This window comes from Ictalurus punctatus, chromosome 23 (assembly GCF_001660625.3).
Source record: "Ictalurus punctatus breed USDA103 chromosome 23, Coco_2.0, whole genome shotgun sequence".
Taxonomy (NCBI): Eukaryota; Metazoa; Chordata; class Actinopteri; order Siluriformes; family Ictaluridae; genus Ictalurus; species Ictalurus punctatus.
This window is the reverse complement of record NC_030438.2, coordinates 18,020,516-18,045,537: the sequence shown is the minus strand read 5'-3', so window position 1 is coordinate 18,045,537 and position 25,022 is coordinate 18,020,516. Positions and strand designations below refer to the sequence as shown.

The 25,022-nt window shown below is 42.2% G+C and overlaps 1 protein-coding gene across 2 annotated transcripts in view; it reads right to left on the bottom strand.

Annotated features, from left to right (window-relative positions):
- ext1a (exostosin glycosyltransferase 1a) overlaps window positions 1–11,738 on the bottom strand; it is a 53,210-nt gene extending 41,472 nt beyond the window's left edge. The window contains exon 1 of one of the 2 annotated variants that reach the window (XM_017453678.3): window positions 9,851–11,738. In XM_017453678.3, coding sequence (XP_017309167.2) covers window positions 9,851–10,773 — 923 coding nt within the window. In that variant the 5' untranslated portion in view covers window positions 10,774–11,738. The remainder of the gene's footprint in view (window positions 1–9,850) is intronic. The other variant, XM_017453676.3, reaches the window with a different exon arrangement.
- Window positions 11,739–25,022: the final 13,284 nt, after the last annotated feature.

The window sequence follows — 25,022 nt, the reverse complement described above, 5'->3', positions numbered from 1 at the left end:
GTAAGGGTGTACTTACTTTTCCCATGTGACCGATTGCGTTTTTTTTTTTAATTTAATTGTGAAAATTACGACAAAATACCAATTTTAGGTGTAATTTAATAGACCTCAACTTTATTAATAGACACTGTTTCAAAGAGGATCGAATGTTTGCTTGTCCAAATATGTTTTTAAAAAAATTCCATGGGGTGTACTTATTTTTTCACATGACTGTGCGTCCTATCAGTTCGGAACTGTACCGCCCCATATATCCCATCAATTCGGAACTGTACCGCCCCATACATCCCATCAATTCGGAACTGTACCGCCCCATACATCCCATCAATTCGGAACTGTACCGCCCCATACATCCCATAGGCTCAGAACTGTACCGCCCCATACATCCCATCAATTCGGAACTGTACCGCCCCATACATCCCATAGGCTTAGAACTGTACCGCCCCATACATCCCATCAATTCGGAACTGTACCGCCCCATACATCCCATAGTCTTAGAACTGTACCACCCCATACATCCCATCAATTCGGAACTGTACCGCCCCATACATCCCATCAATTCGGAACTGTACCGCCCCATACATCCCATCAGTTCGGAACTGTACCGCCCCATACATCCCATCAGTTCGGAACTGTACCGCCCCATACATCCCATCAATTCGGAACTGTACCGCCCCATACATCCCGTCGGTTCGGGAACTGTACCGCCCCATACATCCCATAGGCTCAGAACTGTACCGCCCCATACATCCATTCAATTCGCAATTGTACCGCCCCATACATCCCATCAATTCGGAACTGTACCGCCCCATACATCCCATTGGTTCAGAACTGTACCGCCCCATACATCCCATCAATTCGCAATTGTACCGCCCCATACATCCCTATACATCCCTAATTTCTCCATCTGGGGATTAATAAAGTATTATCTCATCTCATCAGTTTGCACTTTTTCTCTCTCTCTCTCTCTTTTTTTTTTTTTTTACAAAAATAGTACTTCAAAAGCCCAACAAGGAAAACACAAATGAGCCCGACATCATATTTAACCAAGGCTACATCCCTGCAGTGTCCATTCTCAAACTAGCCAGGCTTGACAATGTCAAAGAAAAGAAAAATTGACTCCGACTATAGGAGCTTGGATTTCTGATTACTTTTTCCTGCAGTGCAAGGACAAGGCCATTTCTCTCGTATGTCAGGAGTCAGTGGCTGTGTTTAAAAGAATACAACCTAACATCTATACAATATGATTCTCAACACGAAGAATAATACAGCTGTCTTGTGGGCAGGCGAAGTCTGAGAAAACTGTCATTTGTCTCTTGCGCGTCCCTGTTACGACTGTTCCCCACTTTAAACCTCGGATGAGACGGTAGTCGCCAAAACGTGTACACTCCACCGCAGATGCCGTATTGTAACCAAGGAGAATGCGAGACTGCTAACTTTCTCAGTGCCAGATATGAGGTTCTCCAAGGACGACAGACAACCGATGCTGTAGGACAGGTCCGAGGAATTCCTTTGAGATTCATTTGGATACCTGATCCCTAATTGCCATAGATTTGAGAAAATGTCGCTCGCTAGTGTGAACAAAGGCTTATAGCTTACCAGCGTACAAAAAAGCTTCCGTGTAACCTCGTAAAAAGTTCTTCGGTTTGTCGCTCGGAAACCCTTAAGACTTTGATATGAATCTTACAGCTGAAGTGCTGGATCTTCTCCAAATTTCCCCCTCTATGGACGCATGAAAAACCGTGCTAATGAAAGTACTTTCCCTCTTTTCAGTCAAGTTTTTAGCTAAAAATAGCAGCATACTGGAGACAAATGGCATGCGGGGATGTATGCAAAACAGCGCGTGGAAGCGAATCGATGCAAACTGACGGGTTCACCGAAGGCATCGTGTTTGAATTCTTATCCGAGTCCACACTTGTTTCTCTTCCATCAAAAAAAAAATAAAAATGCTTGGCTTGTGGAAAGACGACGGAGCTGCGAGAGGGAAAGACATCATCTCGGAAAGGCTTAAATTATAACGCATGAATGGCGAAAAAGTAGTACAGCAACAAACTTCTCGAAAACCACTTTTCCTGTTCGAGGGTGCACTATGAGGACCACAGAGCCTCCTGCCAGCTGCAGGCTTGGCTGTTTTAGCCGTCGTGTGATGGTGAGCTCAGTGTGTGTGTTTGTGTGTGTGGACATGAAACGGGACAAGCCGTCGACCCAGCGTTTTTCCCACGCTGCCAGACGGCTTTCCAAATCGGGAACGGAGACGAAAGGCTCGAAAACGTTCTCGGCTTTCCTTACTTCCGAGCCGCGACGTCGTCTGGACGCACGAGTGCGACAGATGGAATTGCTATACGTGTCTCATCATATACATTTTGAAGGTAACCAGAAGGTTTAAAATGCTGGGGACTTTACTTCAGGTTGAGAAATCAGTCCATACAGGATTATACAGATGTTTTTTTTTTTTTTTTTTTTTTAAATCACAAAACCACTTTCCCGCCACTTTGAAAACTGCCATTTTAACCGACACGCTAACTGGTCGAATTTGATAATTGTCTATCTGATAAAAACGGTTTATATTCTCCTTCCAATTCACGTTTGCAAATCGTAATCGAGGTGAAATATTCACGACAATCGTTTATCACCCGGCTGTAGATCCAAGCCGCACTTTAAAATGCGCCGAAGGTGCTCGATCGGGTCCGGACAAACCCGAGACGTCTCAAGCCGTCCTTTATTTAACCCATTTTGATTCGGACCGATGCGAGTCAGTTACTATTTCAATCATTATTTCCTCCGCTCCCTCATCAAGGGCCCTCCAGCAGCCGAAGCGCCTTGTGCTTCCTACCCGTAATCACCCACTAAGGCAGGGGTGGAGAGACCACTGATCTATAAGCAGTCTGTTATCTTTTCGAGTATCACCGTCTCATTAAATCCTCCGTCATGTCCCGGCGTGTGATTACGGCGGCTGTCGGGGCGAGAGCGGCCGGATCTGCTATTAGACGAGCGAAACAGCTGCCTGCGAAATCGCGGTCTTGCGTTACGACCCGAGACGGCTCCAGGCAGCCGTTAGCGTAATTACACACTCGGGTGAACCAACACACGCCGCCGAGCTGCAAAGTGAGCGCTTCGGATGTTTATCGAGAAGCCGATTTCACCCAGAGTGTCCGATTTACTAATTTAATGGTCTTGTGTGTTGGTTCGTCTTTAATTTCAGCCGTCTAAAGGTTCGAGCAAGTTTACTTATCCGCACGTTCGCGATTCCTCTCGGGGTTTTAAACTCGCACCCCTTTGGATCGCTCGGAGGACTGTGGGGAAAAAAAAAAATGCAGGAAGGCATCCGAACGTGACGCTCTACGAGTCAGTCACTTGGACGCTTTTTCCAAAAGCGACGCCTGCAGGATCAAAATTCGGAAAACGTTCCAAGTTAATTAGCAGCCGCTGCCTAAAGGGAACGGTCACACAAAGGCGGGTATGCCGCGTAGCGCTAATCATGCAGGTGCTTAAACCTTCACCGCGATCGCCTCTCTCTTCGGGTCTAAGGAGAAGTGTTCATCTCTTGCAATCCGTGACCATATGTACAGACGTTTGCCAAGAAAGCTCGGTGAAAGTAATAACGCCGGCCGATATGTGAGCTTTCACGCTTCGTCAGCGACGACGGACTAGTAAAACGATCCGTACAACCAACCGCCTAGCTAGCTGCTAGCGTAACAACGGGGGTGGTTTACGTCTACCACAGGTAAACCTCGCATACATGTAATGATCATGTGACCTACTAATGATCGAGACCTACAGCGGTTTGCATTAAAATCAGAACCACGGTACCTTTCGCATGACGACCGTGTGTACGTCGTGAATACTATGCCAACAACGTTAACTACTGAATCGATATCAATCCCACCCGAATCGTAAAACTCAAAAAAAAAAAAAAACAACCCATCACTATATGTGTCTTGTTAGAAAAAGATTTACAGCTTTCGTAAACTGCCTGATGTCTTCATATTAAACACTATCTAGTTATGAATTCAGGGATCTGGGACACTGTTACAGACGCCATCAGAGTCATGACCGTCTGAATTTTCCCCGTCACCGTTTCATTTCATGTTTCATAGTCACTTACTTAATTTTCCAAAACAGTCCTGCCTTTGGGGAATGCGCTGTGAGAAATGATGGAGAAAATCTGAGGCGTCCATGAATAAGACATGAAAATTTCAAGTAAAAAGGGGGAGGGGGGGTGGGGATGACTCAAATACGGACATTAATTATTCACCGGCGTAACCGTCAGCGTTGCGGGTTCACACGGATCGTGTACGACGTCTTCGTCACTTGTCCGTGTAGAGGGAGGGTGTGTGTGTGTGTGTGTGTGTGTGGGGGGGGGGTTATAGCCTATGGCTAGCAAGGAAATGAGGAGAGAACGAGCTGCAGCCTGCACTAAAAAAAAAAAAAAAAAAAAGTGCTGTGCATTTTTTATTGTCATGGGGCAATTACGCAAAATCCTTTCAAGGCAAAAAAAATCATTCGCTCGGTTCTCGAATGCTGACGGGACGCACTGTATTAATGTTTCAGCGTCTCAGCATGAGTCAGATTTGCCGCTGGTTGGTGCGTTCGGTTCAAAACTAACGGTTGGGACAGTAACCAATGTAAAAAAATCTCATTAGCAAAAAACTGATTAGCAACAAGAATCAGTCGCTAGGAAAGAGAAATTTTTTTTTTTTTTTTTTTTAAACCCAATTAAATCTAGAACTCCTTTTCCATTCGTTTCTTTGTAGGAACCATTCAAATGTTCTATGTATAACCCGACAACGGTGGGTCGCAGAGAAATTTAAGCCCTTAGGGGTCCTTTGGTGGTCTGAGGTCCCTGGGTCTAGGGTTCAGATGAAGTAGAAACGTTTCACGAGGCTAAAAACTTTATTTATTTATTATTAAACGTCTTCACAAGGTTCCAGGTAGAGGACATTTTAAAAGCTCGAACCATTAAGCATCCAAGCAACCCTTGTTCAACTCTTACTTCCAAGACTCTATGTCCTTAAAGAGTTCTTCGCTTGTCCTTCAGGAGGACAAGGCTTATTTGTAGAATCCCTACCAGACAGGGTTCCCAGTAGAACCCTTTTAAGAGACTAGGAAACTAGGAGATCCGATGAAACCTCAAAGAACGATTTTCCAAAGTGTGCACGTACTGTTTTACCAAGACTACTTGATAGTCTTTTGTTCCCAATGTACTGCTAGAACCTTTACCCATCCAAGGAACCCTTGTAGAACATTCGCTTCCAGGAGTGAATGTATTTTTTAAATCCTTAAAGGCTTTTAGGTCGTCCATCTAGTCGACATGATTCTATGTGGAACCCTACAACGGTGGGTTTGAAAGGAGGTTACAAGTACAACCCCTATAGGAAACTAACCCCCTAACCATCCAAAGAACCCTAGCTAACACGCCTTTGGGTGGACCTCTGGGGGACACGGTTCTATGTAGAACTGTACAACAGTGGGATTCGGGGAAGGTTCCAAATACTAGACCTCTAACCATCCAAAGAACGCCCTAACAGGGTCGGTGGTCCTTTAACTGCAGTATTATTCTAGAATATTCAAGACCCACTCATTTTCAGTGTATGCTAGAATCTTTTACACATCCAAGGAACCCTCGCAGAACCATTACCTCCAGGAGTACATGCTCACGATTAGATTAAAATGAATCCATTAGACTTCTTTGGTTGTTGAGGATGAATTTCTACGTAGAATCCTAAAACAGTGGGTCGCACATACTAGACACTTTAACCATCCAAAGACCTTTTGAGGAAGCTGATTGGTTCTTCCGTTTGTGCCCCTGGAGGAATCCTTAAAGGTGATATGTAAACCCTAACAACAGTGTTTATCCCATTAACATTGTTCCTCTGTGAAATACCGATCGGAAGGTTGCGAGTTCAAACCCCAGCATCGCCAAGCTGCCACGCTTGGGCCCTTGAGCAAGGCCCTTAACCATCCAACTGCTCAGATGTACAAATGAGATACACGTAAGTCGCCCTGGCTAAGGGCGTCTGCCGTCCAAAGTCGTCCTTTAGTTTGTCCACTCGAAGGAGCCCCAACAACGCGTGTCCCATCGCCAAGCTAGAACCACTAACGATCTAACGAACCATTGCAGAAGCCATGGTTCTAAATTTACAACCCTAAAGGCCTCTTTAGTAGTCCCTCTGGAGGACGAGGTTCTACGCAGAACCCTCCAACAGAATGCTTCCCTTTTAGCAAACAAAATAACCTTTAATTATCCAAAAGACACCTTAAATACCCGAGTCGAAATTAAGGAAAAATGTCATGCGCCGTACACTTCGCACCAGATGTCAGCGGTGTGTTAATTTATGTAGACGACGACCTCTTTAATTACTAGTCAGCATTCCAGCTAGCTACTAATTAGGCTAAATCAGCTTAAAGTGACCGGTTAAATTAGTCTGAAACAAAATGTTTAGGATTTATCGAACGTCGCTTGTTAGAAAAAGAAAGAGAGAGAGAGAGGGAAAAAAAAAAAAAACGCTTTTGTTCAGAACACATCCGTATTTTCCTCCAAGATCCGAGACTTTAATGAGCCACATTAGAGTTTTTACCACACTGCCGCGATTGAGACGGAATGAATTTCGATATGAAAGACGTCGAAAACATCTCGGCAGACTAATGTGTTGCTGAATGACTAATTCAGACTAATTATAATACACACAGCATGTGAGCGTGAAGCCAGGGAGGCAAAAAAAAAAAAAAAAATCGTTTAAAAGCCCTCTCAGAAAAGCATGAGCACATGGAAGAGCTCAGACGCTGAAAGACTCGGCACGCCGCTGCGAACATTTGCGAAGTCACTCAGAGGTTACAGTTGAAAGCCGAGACTACGGGATGACCGGGACGAGAATATTTCATCACCGCCGCACAAAAAAAAACTACTAAATTTGTACTTCGCTCAGCGTTCACTCGGCTGCGGAAGATAAGAATACATTTCCATTTTAAAAGCGAAGGAGTCATAAACGGAGACAGGAGGTCGTGACGGGACAGCTGCGACGCGACGTCGTCGTCGATGCCGTCACGTCGTGTCACTGCGGTGCGTGGCATGTGAACATCTCGGTGTGTCACGGAGACAGCCCGCCGGCAGGAGACTCGAGTCTGAGGTCACGCCGCCAGGGTGCGAGGTCACGGCCGGGTCACGCAGGAAGCAGTTGCTCACCGTTGACGGACTGCCGTGTGGTGAATGTCTACACAAACGGCAGGAAGGCCTGCAGTCTGACGACCCTCCCCCCGCCCCTTCTCTCCACCTCCTCCCCCCACTGGCACCAAGGGTATTGTTCATGTTAATCCATCAGAGTTCCCTGTGGCGTGGGGAGAAGAGGGAGGGCATACTCATGGTGCTTTGTGGAAAGAAAACAAGACGACTGTTTGCTCACCAGTTTGAACTTAAAAACAGACGTGAGGTGGGGTTTACCCCCCCCCCCCCATGTCTCAATGCCAAGGTAAGTATAGTCCAAAAAAAACCCTGAATTTGGAATTTCCCATCAATAAGTCATGATAATTTCAAAAGTATAAAGATCGAATCCAGTGTCGTGACTGATGTTTTTTTTTTTGGTCACACTTTCCAAAACAGTTTACACCCATGTCTTATCTCGGCCAATAAATAAGCTCGCCTGGATACTGGAACTCTCCTGCGTTGTGCTCATGGCTGGACTCTGTTAATAACGAACATCCTTTCAACGCCGTGAGTACTGTACGGCTTTCCTCTTCTACGCACGTATACCGTAACGATACCGTATAAGCTCGCTATCCGGTGTCACCCGGATGATCGCCGGTGCCATTTTGAGTCCGGTCCTGCTCGAGCGTTCCTTTTCGGGTCGTCTCGGAGTCCCCCCCCCTCGCCACGGTCACATCTGTCTCATTCCTTTCGGATCTAAATCTACATCGGGATTCGTGCGAAGCCGCTTTTTGTGACTATAATCGGTTGTTAAACAAGTAATAATAAAAAATAAATAAATAAATAAATAAAAGCAACTGAATTGAACTAATCTCACATCTGGCCACAGTGTGAATAATCTGGTCACGTGACCTTTCAGATTGAATGTAGACAAATCCTCATGTTAAGAGCTGTAAACCTAAGGATTATATTATGTGTACTGTATATAACAAATACAAAGCGGTTCACCAAAGTCCCCCCGAACCCAACCCCCAAAAACTACACCGGGATTTTAAAATACTTTTAAAAAAAATAAAAATAAAAAGGTTTCACTTTGTACTTTTGATTTATGCAATATTAAGGAAACTCTAGCGTTAGAGATGACATTTTGGTGCTGTAAATGTTAAGTGTTTGAGACAGCGCTTGACAGACCGTAGAGGATGGAATTACTGACAGGAATTCGGAATAAAACCGAGAATGAAATAAGCCTGACTCCGTATATCGCTCAAATACGATGTTCACCTTTCATATTTGGCAGGTAAAAACATATATATATTATATTATGTCCTTAGGTGAGTTTGAAATGAATAGACACAACAAAATGTACAACAATCATCAATAAAACCAACGCTAACGAACGCTAATTGTTTTAAACATGAGGAAAGTGGAGGAAATCCATCCATCCATCCATCCATTTTCCATACCACTTATCTTACAAAGGGTCGCAGGAGAGCCTGGAGCCTATCAGGCCCAGGGAACTCTGGGCATAAGGCAGGGGACACCCTGGATGGGGTGCCGACCCATCTCGAGGAACAATCGCACACATAATGAACAACTTGGAAATGCCAATCAGCCTATAAGGCGTGTCTTTGGACTGGCGGAGGAAACCACAGTACCTGGAGGAAACCCCTGAAGTACGGAGAGAACAGCAGAAGTGAGATTTGAACCGGAGGTACGAGTCAAAAGTGTGAACCACGAAGCCACCGTGAAAACTACCAGTGGTTACGCGCGTCAGTGCCAGAGGAGGTTTTCTCTTGTGAAGGTGGACGCGTTGATCGACCTTGGTGTTGCTGTTCCACCCAATATATTTATGAGCAGTCAGACGCATGCGTTCCTCGACCGGGACGTCACAGATTCATTGGTTTGTTTTAATATCGCAAAAGTGAAGCGGTAATATGATATATATATATATATATATAAAAAACTCAGTACGTTATTTTTTGGTCCATACCACGTGAAAGTGAAAAGCATGAAATTTGTCCCGAGATAAAACTTGTCAGTTATTTAAACCCAGAAGTTTCTCGGGTTCACTTCATTCTGAGTCATTTCAGTCCACAACCTGGCCCTGGGGTTTACCGAGGAGCCACAGAACTCCGTTTCGGTCTTGTGATGATGCAGTCATATGAAGCCTGAACTGGGAACGCCGGTTAAATTAGGAACGACGGCATCAGACACGAGACGGAGTTGTGATCTGAAAACAACATCTGGTGAGTAAAATTAACATGGGAGAAACTGTGCGCAGCTTGGGTAGCTATGCAAAGAATGAACTTTTCACATAAATAAATAAATAAATAAATAAATAAATAAATAAATAAGGAACAGCCTGATCACCAGACGGGATTTATCTGAAACTGGTCCGACCAGCTGAGTCATCCGGAGGTTACTAGAGAGCAGACTATCCTCCCAAATTCCACTCGAAAGGCCACGAGGCGAGAATAGAGAGCAAAACGATTCGAGTTGCTGCCTGATTAGGTTAACAGAGCTACTTTCAGATTTACTTTTAGTTGCTTCCTCGCTGCCTGCAGATCAAAGCAGCCGAGCGATGAATCGCCAAAACGATCTCGATTTACCGTTTCCATGCGAGCAGACATGACAGCTGATGTTATATTTCCTAAAATAAAGACTTGTGCTAAATATACAGGCCACTGCTGGAACACCAAAGCAAAGTCCACTTACTTGTCATATTCGGCGTTGTCCCGGTCACACCTCGCGTCCTTGTGCTTCTGCCAGTCTTTGCCGTGCTTGCAGGTGGTGAGCAGGACCACGTCCTCGAAATTGTGGACGTGGTACAGAGCGTTCCGCGTATCCGAACCGATCCCGGTCAGATAGCGCTTCCCCTTAAATACCAGCATGTACTTCCTAAACGGCGGGATGGAGTTGTATTTCAAGTACCCCCTCTCCCCTCCTGTCCTTGGGTGATCCTTAGAGAACAGAGGAATGGAAACGTCGAAGTTGGGCCTGAAGTTCTCCGTGCTGATGCTGGCCTTGGCCAACATGGCCTGGCCGATGTCGAAACCCAAGTCCTCCGTGTAATTCGGCCACGTCCCAGAGTACAGATTGAAAATCAGGTGATTCCTGCCGTCGTTCCATAGATTCAAGTTCTGGAGCTTCGCTTTCAGATTGTGGACATATTGCGGGGACAGCTGGTCCCGGTCCAGGGTGTCGAGGTTCAGGACAAACAAGCAAGCCTGCCCCGGGTCGGACGTGTAAAACCTAGAACCCTCGATCGAAGCTAAAATGTTCTGGTAGCTTTCCGAGATCTTCTCGCCCTTCTCTTGAGGGTAGACGTAAACTTTGAAGCCGTTCTTCTTGCACAGAGAGAAGTCAAAGCACGAGTCCATGCGGCACATCCGGCCCTTGTATAATCCGGAGACGGCATCTCTCTTGTCCCGCGGCGAGGTCGGGACGTCGTCCTCGTTTTGCTCCGACGTACGGAAAGGTTGGAGGTGCTCGACAAATCTGGGCCAGCGAGGTTCCGGGCCACGCCGGTTGCTGCCACCCGGGCTCCTTTCGGCGATCTGCACCCCACCGAGGTACAGCAGCAATACGAGACAGGTGCTGGCAGAGAACAAGATGAAATACCGCTTTTTGGCCTGCATGTGTCCTTCGGTCCGGGTCGAGATCTTTATCGGTAGATCCAATGCGCCCTGAGGTTGTGCTCTCACCCACTCCTACTGGGAAGCACAGCCATCTTCCACCAGCCTGCAAGGGTTCAATGCTTTTCTGATCCAGTTCCCAAAACCAGAGCATGTGGGCGACTTTTACTTACAGTGCACTTACCTCCCCTCTTCAACGTGTAGCTTCACTTGAATCTGAATCAGTGCCGGTATGCACGCTTATAAGACTCCGTGCATGGTTAGAAACCATATAAGCATGCTTCTTTTAGAGTCTCTTATATTAAATGAGCATTACGAGAAGAAGGAAAAACGTCTCCTCGTGGGGGGGGGGGGACCCCCTGAAAAAGTCCATGAAGAACCGAAAGCAGGAATCCTTTCCTTAGAAATTGGAAACATTGTTCATGCAGGTCCAAAGAGCCATATTACTCAATATGTTTTAAGCCTCATTATATACATATATATATATTTTTTATTAGAGAGAGACCGACCGAGTCTAGAACCGGGAACTCGTCCGGATCAATCCGAACCGATTCCTGCATTTCTACACATTTCCTTTTATTTATTTTTTTAAAAAGAGAAAACAGTCCAGCACTGGAGCGCGAGCGCTACACACTCGCCTTTACAGCAGCCGACTTTTAAGTAACGTGAGATAAACTTACACACCGACAAGTTCACGCGCTCGCTCCGTTACCGTCTCCGGAAGTGTGTTCCGGTAAACAGCGCAGACGCCGAAACAGGGATAAAAGCGCCGTGAAGCGCTGCGGTGCTACAATTTAAAGAGAGAGAGAGAGACAGAGAGAGAGAGAGAGAAATGTTGGAGCGCTTGAGTTGTTCGGATTGTTTCAATGTAGCTAGCATACCAATCCCCGCACGACGTCTGCTGACGTGACGTTGTTCCACAGCGTTCCGATTGGTCCTCGTCACTTCCGTAAGGGGCGGGGCTTCCTCAGCACCCATTCGCCACCGGTATCAGTATGCCTTTTATTTTTATTATTATTATAGAAAATAAACATATGTATAAATAAACAATATTAATTATGATTTTATTACAATGTTAACGCTATATTTATTACAGGAGTGCGTTTTATTTTAAAAAAATAATAACTCGCACATAAACGGACAGCGTACCCAATCAATCCTTTCTCCCTTGATATGTGCACTACATAGGGTAGTTAATACTTGCTTCTTCGCACTACATGGTGCACTGTGTGTCCAATCATGAGGCAATTAGGATACAGCTAAGTTTTACTCATGTTTGGCTTTGTGCTCGTGTCTGTGTACTATTGTATTTTCACATGGCCGACACAGTTTTTGATTCTGAGATGTTGAGCGATATTTTTAGTTCGTTTGTTTGTTTTAAATAATACTTTGGAGTAATTGTAATAGATGTATTAAAGAAGTAAATGACTGTACAGTAAATTAGGTGAATCTGCTTTATTGTATCTATTATAAATCATTTTGACTGATCGAACCCTTGATGTGTAAAGCAGATTATGTATTTATTTGTTTGTTTGTTTGTTTGTTTTATTAACGTTTTTTTTTTTTTCGAAGGCTTCCTCCTGACCGAGACTGCTGCTTTCACGATTTTATTATGCAGATGTCAAATCAAGTGACTGGACTTTGAGAATAAACAGTTTTATTGTAAAGATGAACATCTCCGAATTGAGGAATTCTAATAAATAAATAGAAATAAATCGATATGACCCGCAGTGTTAGTACGCTCGCCTTGAATATTCGGGGTTGGGGGTTCGGATCCCGTCTCCGCCCTGTGTGTGTGGAGTTTGCATGTCATCCCCGTGCTTCAGGGGTTTCTTCCAGGTACTCCGGTTTCCTCCCCCAGTCCAAAGACATGCGCTGTAGGCTGATCGGCATTTCCACTGTGTTCTCCGCCTTGTGCCCCGAGTTCCCTTGGATAGGCTCCGGGCTCCCCTTCGACCCTGTGTAGGATAAGCAGTATGGAATATGGATGGATGGGAAAAACAACCCACAACCTACAGCGTATTACATCCTAAACCTATTGAATTTATTACAAGAGTTTTCATGCGGTTTATAAGTGCATATTATTGATATTATTTTCTAAGCTAAATGATTTTTTGCTATGTTTAAAGCACCATGTGGTCCACAGGACATGCACTTGCTGGTCTGCTGGTGGTCCTGACATTTTGGGAGATGGATTATTCTGCGCTGCTGTCAGACATTGGAAATCAGCAGCTGAAAACGTACCTTTTATTCGCCGACACTATCACCGTTCTTCGCTTATTTTTCTTCTTCTTCTTCTTCTTCTTCTTCTTCTTCATTACGAGACACTGTTTAAGTATGAGAATTTGATCGCAGACAGCATCTGGACTTTGAACTCACGGTGGAGTCTAATTTGCAAATAGCCGAACCGCAATTATGCCATCGTTTGCATTTAAATTTTCATATTTGGTTTCTTACACTCAACATCTGTACTGACCTTACTCTCAGCTGCACGAGAAAAAACAATGATGGCCCTTCCAAGACGAGAGATTCTTTCATTATTTTTTCCATGACATTTCCATCTGGCCCACTCAGATCTAATGCCAAGTTTGTTTGTTTTTCCAAATCATCATAAAGCCACGATCCTCTTAACTGGTAGAGAGAGTAACTTTTACTTTGAGCTTGAGAAATGATTGTGTAGTGTGTAATTGTCGAATTCGGAAGGTGTCGATTGGCTTTCCATAACAGCAGCTCTGACGGTAGTGCAGCTGCGGATCACAGGTTCGTATTAATGCGCTCGTTCTGATACGTCGCCGTTTCCATAGTAACAGCTCGTTCATGTCGGCTTGTACGGCGGACGCTCCGCGCAAACAGATGCGTGTAAAATGTATGTAAATGTTGATATTGTGAAGCTTTCTGAAGAGAAGGAGTCTCCAAGATCAGTGCAACACAGGTAAGCCTTGAGAACAGATGAATTTGCATCTCAGAGAGAAAGAGAGAGAGAGAAGCTGTTGAAGGAATGACTGTTTATACTATAGCTGATGTTTCTGAGAGGTTCCACAACATTAAATGTAACTATAAACGGATAAAAAAAAAAAAAAACTACGACGCGTCATTTTGTAATCATTTGCAAACCGCCGTGGTATAAGAGACATGAAAACCCCTAACCTATAATTTCCAATTTCCGTGACTCACACTCACACGTAGCATCACACCGCCGCATCACTGATTATTTTCCTATATGAGCATGCCTCGAAGTGTTTTCCTCCTTACGTAAAGTGTAATGAGCGACATAATGTCATCTAATCTGAATGGAGAGCACTGTAGACACATGACATTGTCTTTAACATTGAGATCAGTGTTATCTCCGCTACGAAAGAATCCACGGCAGGAGATGAGGACTCTGAAATTAGCATTCTCTCGCCTAATAAGAAGTGTCGATCGGTGGCCCGGACGTGTCCCCTGATTTGTTTTTACATCTGCTGAGATTTAATGATTTCATGGACCCGGAGAGAACGCACGGAGGAATTTAAAGCTACGCTCCTCGGTAGCCTCAGACCTGTGTGTGTGTGTGTGTGTGTGTGTGTGTGTGTGTGTGTGTGGTTCTACAATCCAGTGATCAAAGCCTGGCCCTTACCTCTTCTTCTCTCTCCCCGGCATTCCTTCCATCCCTGTCTTTCATCCACTGGTGGCTGTTAAAAGCACATGTTGGGCTTCTCAAGAAATAGCTTTAATACGTTCGAATCTTGAATGCTTTGCACGTTTCGTATTCAAGATGAAAAGCCAGAAAGCCACTACACGAATACGAGTATGAAGAAGAAATCCGTTCAAGCACTTCATGCATTTCACCTCTTATGCTTGCGTTAGAGATGTGAGAAGGTTCTTTTATTTATTCCACGGTTTTGTGAATGACTGACATGAAAACAACCATGTAGAACTGTCTTTTTGGTAGAGTCTGCTCTGAGATTCAGTTCTGAGACAGCAACTGATTCTTCGCAGGACCAGCGAGTTTCCACCGGGTTGTTTTTTTCCTACGACTGCATTTAATAAACGCCACTGTAATAGGAACACCTGTACATTCGGACGTTTATGCGATAATGACGTAGCAGCAGCGTGACACATGAAATCGTAAGGATACAGGTCGAGATCTTCAGTTGATGTTCACATCAAACATCAGAATCAGGGAGAAAAAAAACAAGACGTGATCTCCGTGAGTTTGAGCACGGGATAGTTCATTGTCCGGTTTGAGTATTTCTGAACTGGACAGTTGAAGAACCGGGAAAAATCCAGGTTCGGGGCCCACTGTAGATTCCCGTTCTTGGCTGACAGGACTGGAACCCGATCTTCTGCTCAGTGAAACTGGAGACTCCTTCCATAAATGTGAAATAAACATCTCCGTACAGAAAAATTCACTATGACACAATTACACATTTTCTAATCCATTTAACCTTGTATGTCTTGTTACATCATGTATATACCTTGCATGATTAGATTAATACACTACATACGGTACTGCATCAGTGACTATAGACTAAAGGTTTGGCTGAGTTATCTGATTTATTTATTTTTTTAAAAAGAAAACAGCAACAGCATGTATTCTCTTGACATTTAAGCTCATTTCAGCTCTTTATGCATAAAGCTAGTCTTTTAAAGCCTAACCTTTTTGTGATTTAATGAGAAAAGTTTGCTGTTATTCATGTCCACGCCTGCTCTGTATGCCGGAGTTGCCTGTGGTGAGTTTGTTGGAAACAGCTAATAGGATACTGCGGACACTAAGTGAATGGCGATGGGAAAGGTGGTGTGTGGATGTCATTAGGCCCGAACGGAGACCTGCATCGGCTCGCCTCCATCTTCAATTAAGGATGAAGCTCACCCCTGGGACAAACGGATCCAATGGATGGTCATTTAAATTCCCCCAACAGCCTGAGCCACTTTCACAGATCGTTAACGCATCTTTACTCGGCACAGAATAATGTTTATGTGCACGCTGGGTTAATGACCAGTTCTTATGCTAAGTCATGCTCTGGTCGGTACTCAGTTTTGCTCGCCTGCTCAGGCTGCTGTTCTTAAAAAGGTAATAATAATAATAATAAAACACACACACACACAAACAAGTTTAACAGCAGGACAGTCAATGCATTGAGGAATGTGGAAAGCCAACGTTACCTAGGTCTACCTGGGATTCTCAGATCATTGTACCTTAGATTACAAACACCGGAGAGAAAAACGTGCCGGAGAACGTTCGTACTATAATTCCGATGACTAAATGTTAAAGAACATGTCCTTAGTAGTTTATTCAGTAGATTAATAATAGCTCGCTAGCTAATTCAGCAGTTATCGGGATCTTCGTAAATCAACACACTTTAGCATTACATTAGCTCTTCGTGTTTCACATTTAATAATAAAAAATACGGACATTCGAAGCACTGACCTGATATGAGAGATAATGAGAGACATTGTGTTATATCCTTAATAATTATATTTCACTATAGCTCACGTCACCACTTGTAAAACCGCATGTGTGCGCGTGGCTTGACATCAGTAGAAACGAGGAGAAAAATCAATCCACAGTACATCATGAAAAGGCAATTTCCAGTAAAACCAGTCGAATAAAACCTTTCAGGACGCATCAAAACTGGAATGTAAACGTACACATATGTTGCGGTTGTTTAAACATTTAAAAAGCAGGGCCGGAATTAGTTTATTGGTCCGAGCGATTGTAGCACAGCATGAAATATCGTCAAGTACAGAATTTAGAGCGGACGGAATTATTTCATTCAAATGATTTATTTATATCCACCAACACAACACATTAGGTCTGAGCTTGACTTTGGTGCTTGGACCCCTAGATGTTATCACTTTGATAATGTGGGTTGCGAATTATTCCTGAAAATACTGTATTTTCTGGCAGTTATTGGGTTATTTTGTGTATGTAAATCTACTCAACAATTGAGAACATGTCTACCTAATTCTTCTGCCAGTAACTTCCCTGTCCAAACACCTCCGAGACTGAGATATGACGAGATTCCGCCGTCCCAAATGTGCCCAAAATGTGTGGAAAAAGCCCGAGGTAAGGGAGAGCAGCACGTTTCCGCTAGCCCGAGTCATTTTCATTTTTCCCAGCTGGTTGATTCGGATTCAGTGTGACAAAGATAAAGCGTGAGTCTGACGCTTAGCAGCAGGTGCACTCACACACACGTATACAGTCACACACACACACTGTTCCTGGACTGTGCTGGATATTCTAATGCGCCACAGAGACGCTCAGTGAAGCAGACTTGATATGATAATTTATATACTGTATATTGTTGCACGTATCCATAACTCACTGCATGAACGTGTGTTTGTCTTTCAAAGAAATGTCTTTAGGTCAGCATTTACGTTACCTAGAGAACAGAATTGAGATGAATTGAGAGACACTGTGCATTGTAAACGCACCCTCCTGGTATAAACACATAAAAATATAGACAGATGGTTTTAAATGCACCATTATTTCGTAGCTCTGATACACGACACTACATTATCCACCGGGCCAAAGCAATAACTGAGCAGTTAAGGTTCAACACCGGCTCTGTGGCATTCCTGGGATTGAACTCACTACCTTCTGGTGTCTATCTCTGAGCTTTAACTGCTGAGCGACCACATTTACACCAGAATGCTCTATAATGCATTATTATGGGCCCGTGGTCATCGATATCCATTATCCATCACTATGCAACAGACGCATTAAAGTAGCTCTTCCTCTTTGGCTAATCATTACTGCGAGCTATCGATGCAGAAGAAACAGATGGTTAATGCATGCATCCTCAGAGCTGAACTGCTGGAAGCGGCTCCTCAGCTTTTCCTGCGCGTGTAATCGAAGCGTTGCTGAGAGAACAGGCTTCTACTTGTCGTGGCTTTAGCATAATGACTGATGGTGAACAAACAGAAAGGTGTCTGGTATCTGGAAGATCTGTCGGACCCACGGGAGAAGCATGGACTCCGCAAATGAGATACCGTACTCGTGTTTCTAGAAAATAGATGGAAAATAAACCAAATCAGATGTCTGTCCGGATTACTCAGAGTTTTTTTTTCTTCTTTTTCTTTTGTAATTATCAGCTGTGAGGCATGAGAACCAGTTTAAGGTTGTGGGGGGGAGGGAGGGGGTTATGATGGGAAATCTAAAACGGTATTTTGCTAGGAATACAAACACAACAAGAAACATAAATCTTTCATATTTACATAGGATATATAGGACATTACGTGCTGTGAGAGGTATAAGCGGTCACTTAGGACCCCCGGGCCACCAGGGGGCCCTGCGGGATTTAATATATAGAGATGGGCATTGAGCAAGCTAGCATGACAAACGTTAAATATTCAGTTTCATTTAGATAGCACGTTTAACAATGGACGTTCTCACAAAGCAGCTTTATAGAAATTCACATATACGTTTGAAATATGAAATTTGTCTCTAATGAGCAAGCCGGAGGTGATGGTGGCAATAGGTAATGGGCAAGTGGTTCACAGCCCTGCATGCAGCACACTACATTACGTATCTTTAAGCTTAAACTCCAATGTTTTTGGAGAAACGTGCCGTAATTTAATTCAGTGTAGCGTTTTATGAGCTCTACAGCACAAGCTACTCTACATGGCTTCTCTCTACAAGTTTACTGGTTATAAATGAGGTAAATTAAAATGATTACAAATATTTTCTCGATGTAAACATCATTATAATTCTTAAACGATGCATTAGGCAGATAAACAAAACTTGTTTGTTTGGCTAGCTAACCCGGATAAGAGATGGGCATTTAGCCAGCTAGCATGACTATGCGCTTTTATATCGTTCCATTATATTCCATTATATGAATCTCAGGAAACTCATTTAGGGCCGGCCAACATTCACCAAGGTGTCTGGTTGCAAAGAATAGAAGCTCGAAGAGACAGGAAGAGTCTAAAAAACACAGTAAGTAAGTCGTTTACAATCCTACAGAGGAAGGTTCATGATGAAATAAGTGTTATAACCCAGTTTTAAGTACCTCAACAGTGCATGTCGTATTGTGTTAATAGTGTAAAAGCCAATAAACATTCTCCTGACGTCCAGAAAATGGACTTCTGACATGCCGACCAAGGCTTGAGCACGACGACTCGTTTCTCAACGGCACAAGCTGCTCATAAGCGCTAACCTGTCCGACAGAGACGTGTCCAAGCCGGCTGTGCCAGCCCCGCATCCTTTCGTCTGGCCAGGGGAGACCATTTATATGCAAATCTATCTGACACGTTCAATGAGTTCCCATAATAAAGACAGCTGCTTGATCAAGACTAATTTCAGACCCGAGCTACAGGGAACCCCAGCTGGATGTTTTCCATCTCACACTTCTCTAATTGCTTGGCGGTGTCTCACTGTTAGCCTTTTAGGCCTCATTTACGATGGAATTTTCGCCCAAAGATAAAAGAAATACGACCTGCACACCAATAAAAGTAAGACAGATGGATGAATGGTGATGCGGTATCTATTAATCATTAAACAGCATTAATAATATCACTCAAGGCTGGGGAAATATACAAGTTTATTTACACGGTTAAAATCTGCCGCGCTGCTCGGCAATGTTCCGGTGTTATATATTATTTAAGGATTATAGATAAAGACTGCAAAAATTCACCAAAAAAAAAAAAAAAAAAAAAAAGATCCCATACAGGTGGCACTTCTGTAGCATTAATATAAAGTTTGGGAGTGTGTTGTAATCGGAAAATAATCAAGAATAATCACATGGTGGCTGAACACGCTTAGAGGAGCGCACTAATACAGCTCTATTTTGTGTACATGAGCTATAGGAAGTATCTACAATTGGCTTGTGATGCTTGGGTCTGTAGATCATTATAAAACACTGCAGGGAGGGTTCTACATTCATACACACACACACACACACACACACACAGAGCTCAGCAACCCAGCACAGATTTCATGAATGCAGGACACAAATTCGTAGACATGCTGTGATTCGTGTACGCACTCCACAACACTTCAGACGCTCAGTTTTAACACCGGCCTGAGCGGAATATCAACCCGGCAAAGTCGGATCAAATTACAGGCTTTTAAATATGCGTTTCTAGACTAGCGCTATTACTCTACTGTTCCTGCTGAATACAAACCAAGTGATCTGCTAATCAACACTTTTGATTCAGTTTCAGATCGCCCTGAAGAGAATGAAAATGACTGAAGGAATCAAAGGAAAAGCAGAGCGGAAAAAAAAAAAAGAAAGAAGAAGAATTAGAATTCGCTCACGTGCTAGGTTTTGTCATGCACGCTAGGATTACTTTTACACTGCTGTGAAAGAGTATTAACCCGATTTCTTCTGTTTTTGTGTAATATCTCTGGATCGATCGTTTTAGACCTTCAAACGAAACACAGCACAGAACGAAAGCGACCCGAGTAAACACGTAGTACCGTTTTTATTTTTTAGATTCCGTTGAAGCTAAAAAAAAAAAAAAAAGTTCTCCAACACCTATCACCCAACGAATGACAAACGAATTGCTATAACGTAAAATCTGGTGGTGCCACCTTTAGCAGCAATAACTGCGACTAAACGCTTCCCATAACTCTTATGCTTTGGATCATTGTGGAGCACAGTTGAGCGTCCATGCTCTTGGCTAGCTAAAATACCTCACAATGTGTTAGCAAGCTAGCTATCATGATTAGCAATACCCATCCTTCTTCGCCTTGTAGGATTGTATCAAGTCATAGTTAGGCTTTTTTTTTTTTTTTTTTTTTTTTTTTAAATATAATTGGAAATGAATTAAAACTGTAAGTTGGAGTTGTTTGACATAACTTTCTTTATAATATTGGCTTCATTTTATGATATACTCTATCTATAGCTTAATGCAACCGCTGTGTGTGACTTGTGTGAGTATATGGGGGCAACTGAGTGACTAAAACAAACATTTAGGATCGACGTTTTGGGTAAAATCACCTGTACAGCTCTTGCTTTTAGCAAAGCAGAGGGTATTTCTTTCATAAGGTATTTCCATCCTTTCCTAGACGTGCTTCCTACTTCCTGTATTAAAGATTCGACACATCAGTAGCGGATCACAGCTTCACGCCAGTCCTCCGAAACGCTCTTTAATCTCCTCGCCGAACTCAAATCAACTTAGCACCATGAAAGGAGTTCAGCGCTCTAATGACTCCCCTTTGGTAAGCGATTCAATAGAGGTCAAAGCAGGCCTGCAGCTTCCTACATGAAAGCAGCGAGATCCGTTAACTCTGACTACACGTTGAGAAGACACAGCAGGAATCCGTGCCCGTGTGTGGGAAATTATTTAACCACACCACATGCTGGAATTACTATAATTCCAGCATGGTATAGTATTTGGGGGTGGGGGGTGGGGGGTGGGGGTCGACATATGGTGTTAATGGATATTCATATGAACATGAGTACAGTGATAATCATATCGTAATATTTCAAAGATATATTGCTTGTTTTGTTCATTTCAGTCTTCTAGTTAAAATGTTCTGGCCCGGAAATAACCTCCGCCCCCTGATACAACAGCCATGCGCAGCTCTGCCAATTTCTTTGAACTTTTTTCCTTTTTTTCTTTTCTTTTTTCTGTAAATAAGTGGTATTCAAACCTTTAAGCCTCACATACAGTACATCTAATGCATTTCCGTACACCCACCCAGCATCCAGGCAAATCTTGGACTATATATATATATATATATATATATATATATATATATATATATATATATATATATATATATATATATATAGCCCGTAACTTTGGGGTGACTTTCAATGACCACTTGACGTTTACAGACCACATTTCAACAAATGCATGGTCCTGTAGGTTCATATATATATTTATATAATCATTCCAAAATGTTTTTCAGTTTATTAATTTTTTTTTTTTTAAAAATCTATATAGTTTTATTTTACTTTTAACAAATAAAAAAGACATGCGAAATGTTTTTCATTTAATAAAACATTTTAAAATGTTCTTTAATAAAATTATTTAATTATTAAAAAGTTTCATTATTGCACATTTTATTATACATTTAAATATTTTTAAAAAAAAATCTATATAGCTTTTTTTATTTCAATATTGCATCTTTGAAAAATAACAGTTTAAATCAAATGTAGCCATTTTTATTTATTTATTATCATCTAGTCCCCCAATCAGAATTTTCACTTTTTATGTTTGACCTTGAATATGGCTCTGCCTACGAAGATCCTGCCCACGTATCTGAAACTTTGCTCTTGCAAAGGCCTAAATAAACCACTCAACACTACCGCCTCAGGCTCTTACATCACATGATGCAAGAATGTGATCATGCTTTTCCACAGAAAAGACAAAAAAACCACCAACAGAGGTCAGGAATAGATATAGGCCAGGATTGAAAACTAATTTAGCCGTGCTTTCCTCTAATGCCCACTTGAAAGCATCCTGGAGCTGCACTCATGATCCTGGAGAGATTTGCAGTGGATAGGTAATAAATCTGGATTCTCGTGAAGCCTCACAGGAGGTCACAGGTGAACACAGAGGTCAGATCAGGGTCGAGTTGGCATGTTCATTCTCGCCTGGAATATTTCCCCACGGACTCTTTAGGAGACGGCGGAGAAATCAGATTACCAGACAGTCATTTGGGATGACTCAATCCCACCAGCTATTAGAGGGAGAAAATCAGCTGGCTCTGTTTAGGATTTCTTTTCGTTCCTATAGACATCGAGATAAAACATTACTGTAACTTCAAATCATTATAATCATTTCAATGGATTGAATGGTGTAAAATATTCTTTGCATTGTACTTACACAACAACCCAGTGTCACGGTTTTCAATACATCACAGGATTAAATAGCTTTATTAGGGAATTTTATTGAGAGCAGACTTGTGAGCAGTTCTAATTTCAGCCCTCGGTACTTTATTAAACCGACTCTGAAATATCGTTTTTTGCTTTATTTCGCCTGGTAGGTTTGTTTATTTAAAAGGAAGCCATATTTCATTGGCCAATTTTAGATTTAAATGTCTATATATCTGTATATTGTCACTTAATTTCTATCTATCTATCTATCCATCTATCTATCTATGACATACTGTATGTACTTCAGAACCCTGATTAATGAATGACGTGACTTATCGAGGATTAATTTATGTAATGATATAAATCTAATATATTATTCCACGTCTCTGCCGTATTCTTGAATCTGATTGGTCAGAAAGTGTTGATTAATTTTCCAGAACAGCAGCTCTGACCGTTGTTACGGCTGTAATTCAAATCAGACAGGGACTCTCAACATAAACGGATTAAAAACTGCTTGTAATCGTCGATGTGAAGTTTTCCGATAACGAGACGTTTATTTAACATGTACGGAAGGAGTCTCCAGTGTCAGCGCGTTGTTACCGTCAGAGGTAAAGCTGTAACTTTACGTTTTTCCACAGGTGAGGGAATGACTGTTTATATCTGCTATATCATAAGTGAGAACACAAACGTCCTTGTTTTATGGACATTCCACAACATTAAACGTAACTTTAAATGGATTAAAAAAAATAAAAATTTACAGTGCGTCGTAGTTTTAAAAAACAGAATATTGTAACTGTTGCTATTCAGCTACCTATCCTATAACCGCATGACCCAAGTGTTTTATTTCTTCTTATTATTATTTCTCAATTCCTTTTCTTAAGAATCTTCACGTAGAACATGTACAGGTTAGGATTTATATTCTTTACTTCTTTAAATTCTTCAGTTGTTTATTTTTTTCCAAATATAAACTGTGCATACAATGTGCTTTCTCTTGTATCTGTAAAGCTTGACATCTCTGTGATTAACATTTTTCTCTCCAAATGATTTAGTATACATGCACAAATTGTTCACTTACAGATCTCTTTATAGAACAAGCAGAATCATGTTATCCGACGATTCCCCCCTCGGGACAACCTCCTATAAACCAAGCCGAAACAGGCTAATGGCTCATGCTTACAGTCGATGGTATCTGGCATGCTTTGGCTAGAACCTGTCAATTTGGTGGAGCGTAAAATAAACAGTGGCTTCCTACGTCAGCAGTAGTGTTGGGATCCTTCAGTACAGTGGCGCTGAGGTATAAACTCACCTGGATAGGGAGATGAAGGATGCTGTGATGGTGTAAACGTAAGAAAATTTTAGTAAAGGTCACATTTCAGAAAAGTTCGTGTATCACAAGACCAAACGTGTACTATTTGCAATTTTGAATTCATCTCCATTGTCTCCATATTAAAGTATAACTCCATATGGACAGTAAATTGACTCCATATTAATGTAGCACATAGTATAGAAGGTATAGAAGGTGATTACTGTAAAAAAAAAATTAAAAAAATAAATAAAAAACCCCCTGTATATATAAAATACAAAAAACTGCAGAGATCTGGACCTCTGTGTGTCCTCATAGCTAGTTACGGGCATGGCGTGGCGCACAGAGTGGTTTTAATGTCATCATGCATTTGGCCTCTAATGCAATAAGGTTGGATAAAAGGCTGCAATCACATCATGGTACAAATTAAACAAGGCGTTCACGTCGGGCGTCGATTACAGCCGAGCAGGACACAATTTAACGACATGAGGCTGCAAAATTAAGGAACAGAGTGGGGATAAAACGGACAGAAACAGATTAGAAGGGACTTAATGTTCAGTAACCTTCATCGTTTATGCAGCACCTTCATCAGTGTGCTGCATAAGTACCATATTCACACACACACACACACACACACACACACACACACACACACACACACACACACACACACACACTCAGGATTTTATGTACTGAATCTAAACAAAATGCCCATAATACTGAAGTGTGGGGAGGGGTGATACATACAGAGTGTAAAATAATTAAAATCGAAAAAAAAAAAAAAAAAAAAAGGAAATTGTGATTGCGTAAGTATTCACGCCCTATTGATGCAAAACCCCTAAATTTGTCACATTACAGGAGTAGTAGGAGTGTTTTTCCAATGTTCTTCAGATTCATCAGCAACTACATTAGAGATTTCATATAGATTGTTAGAATACTGTAATGTCACCCAATCAGCTTCAAGTAACAGACACTTTAACATAAAATGATGAAAGAAACTTAAATTTAGAGCAATTAAGCCCTTATCATTTAAAAATGTGACACGCCTGTTAGTTGACAGTAAATACATATATCGTTACACTGCACCTTGTGTGAAACCTAAAAATAGGCCAGAAATTAGGGCTTTAGGTTAGAAAAATGGCTGCCACTGATTTATTATTATTATTATTATTATTATTATTATTATTATTATTATT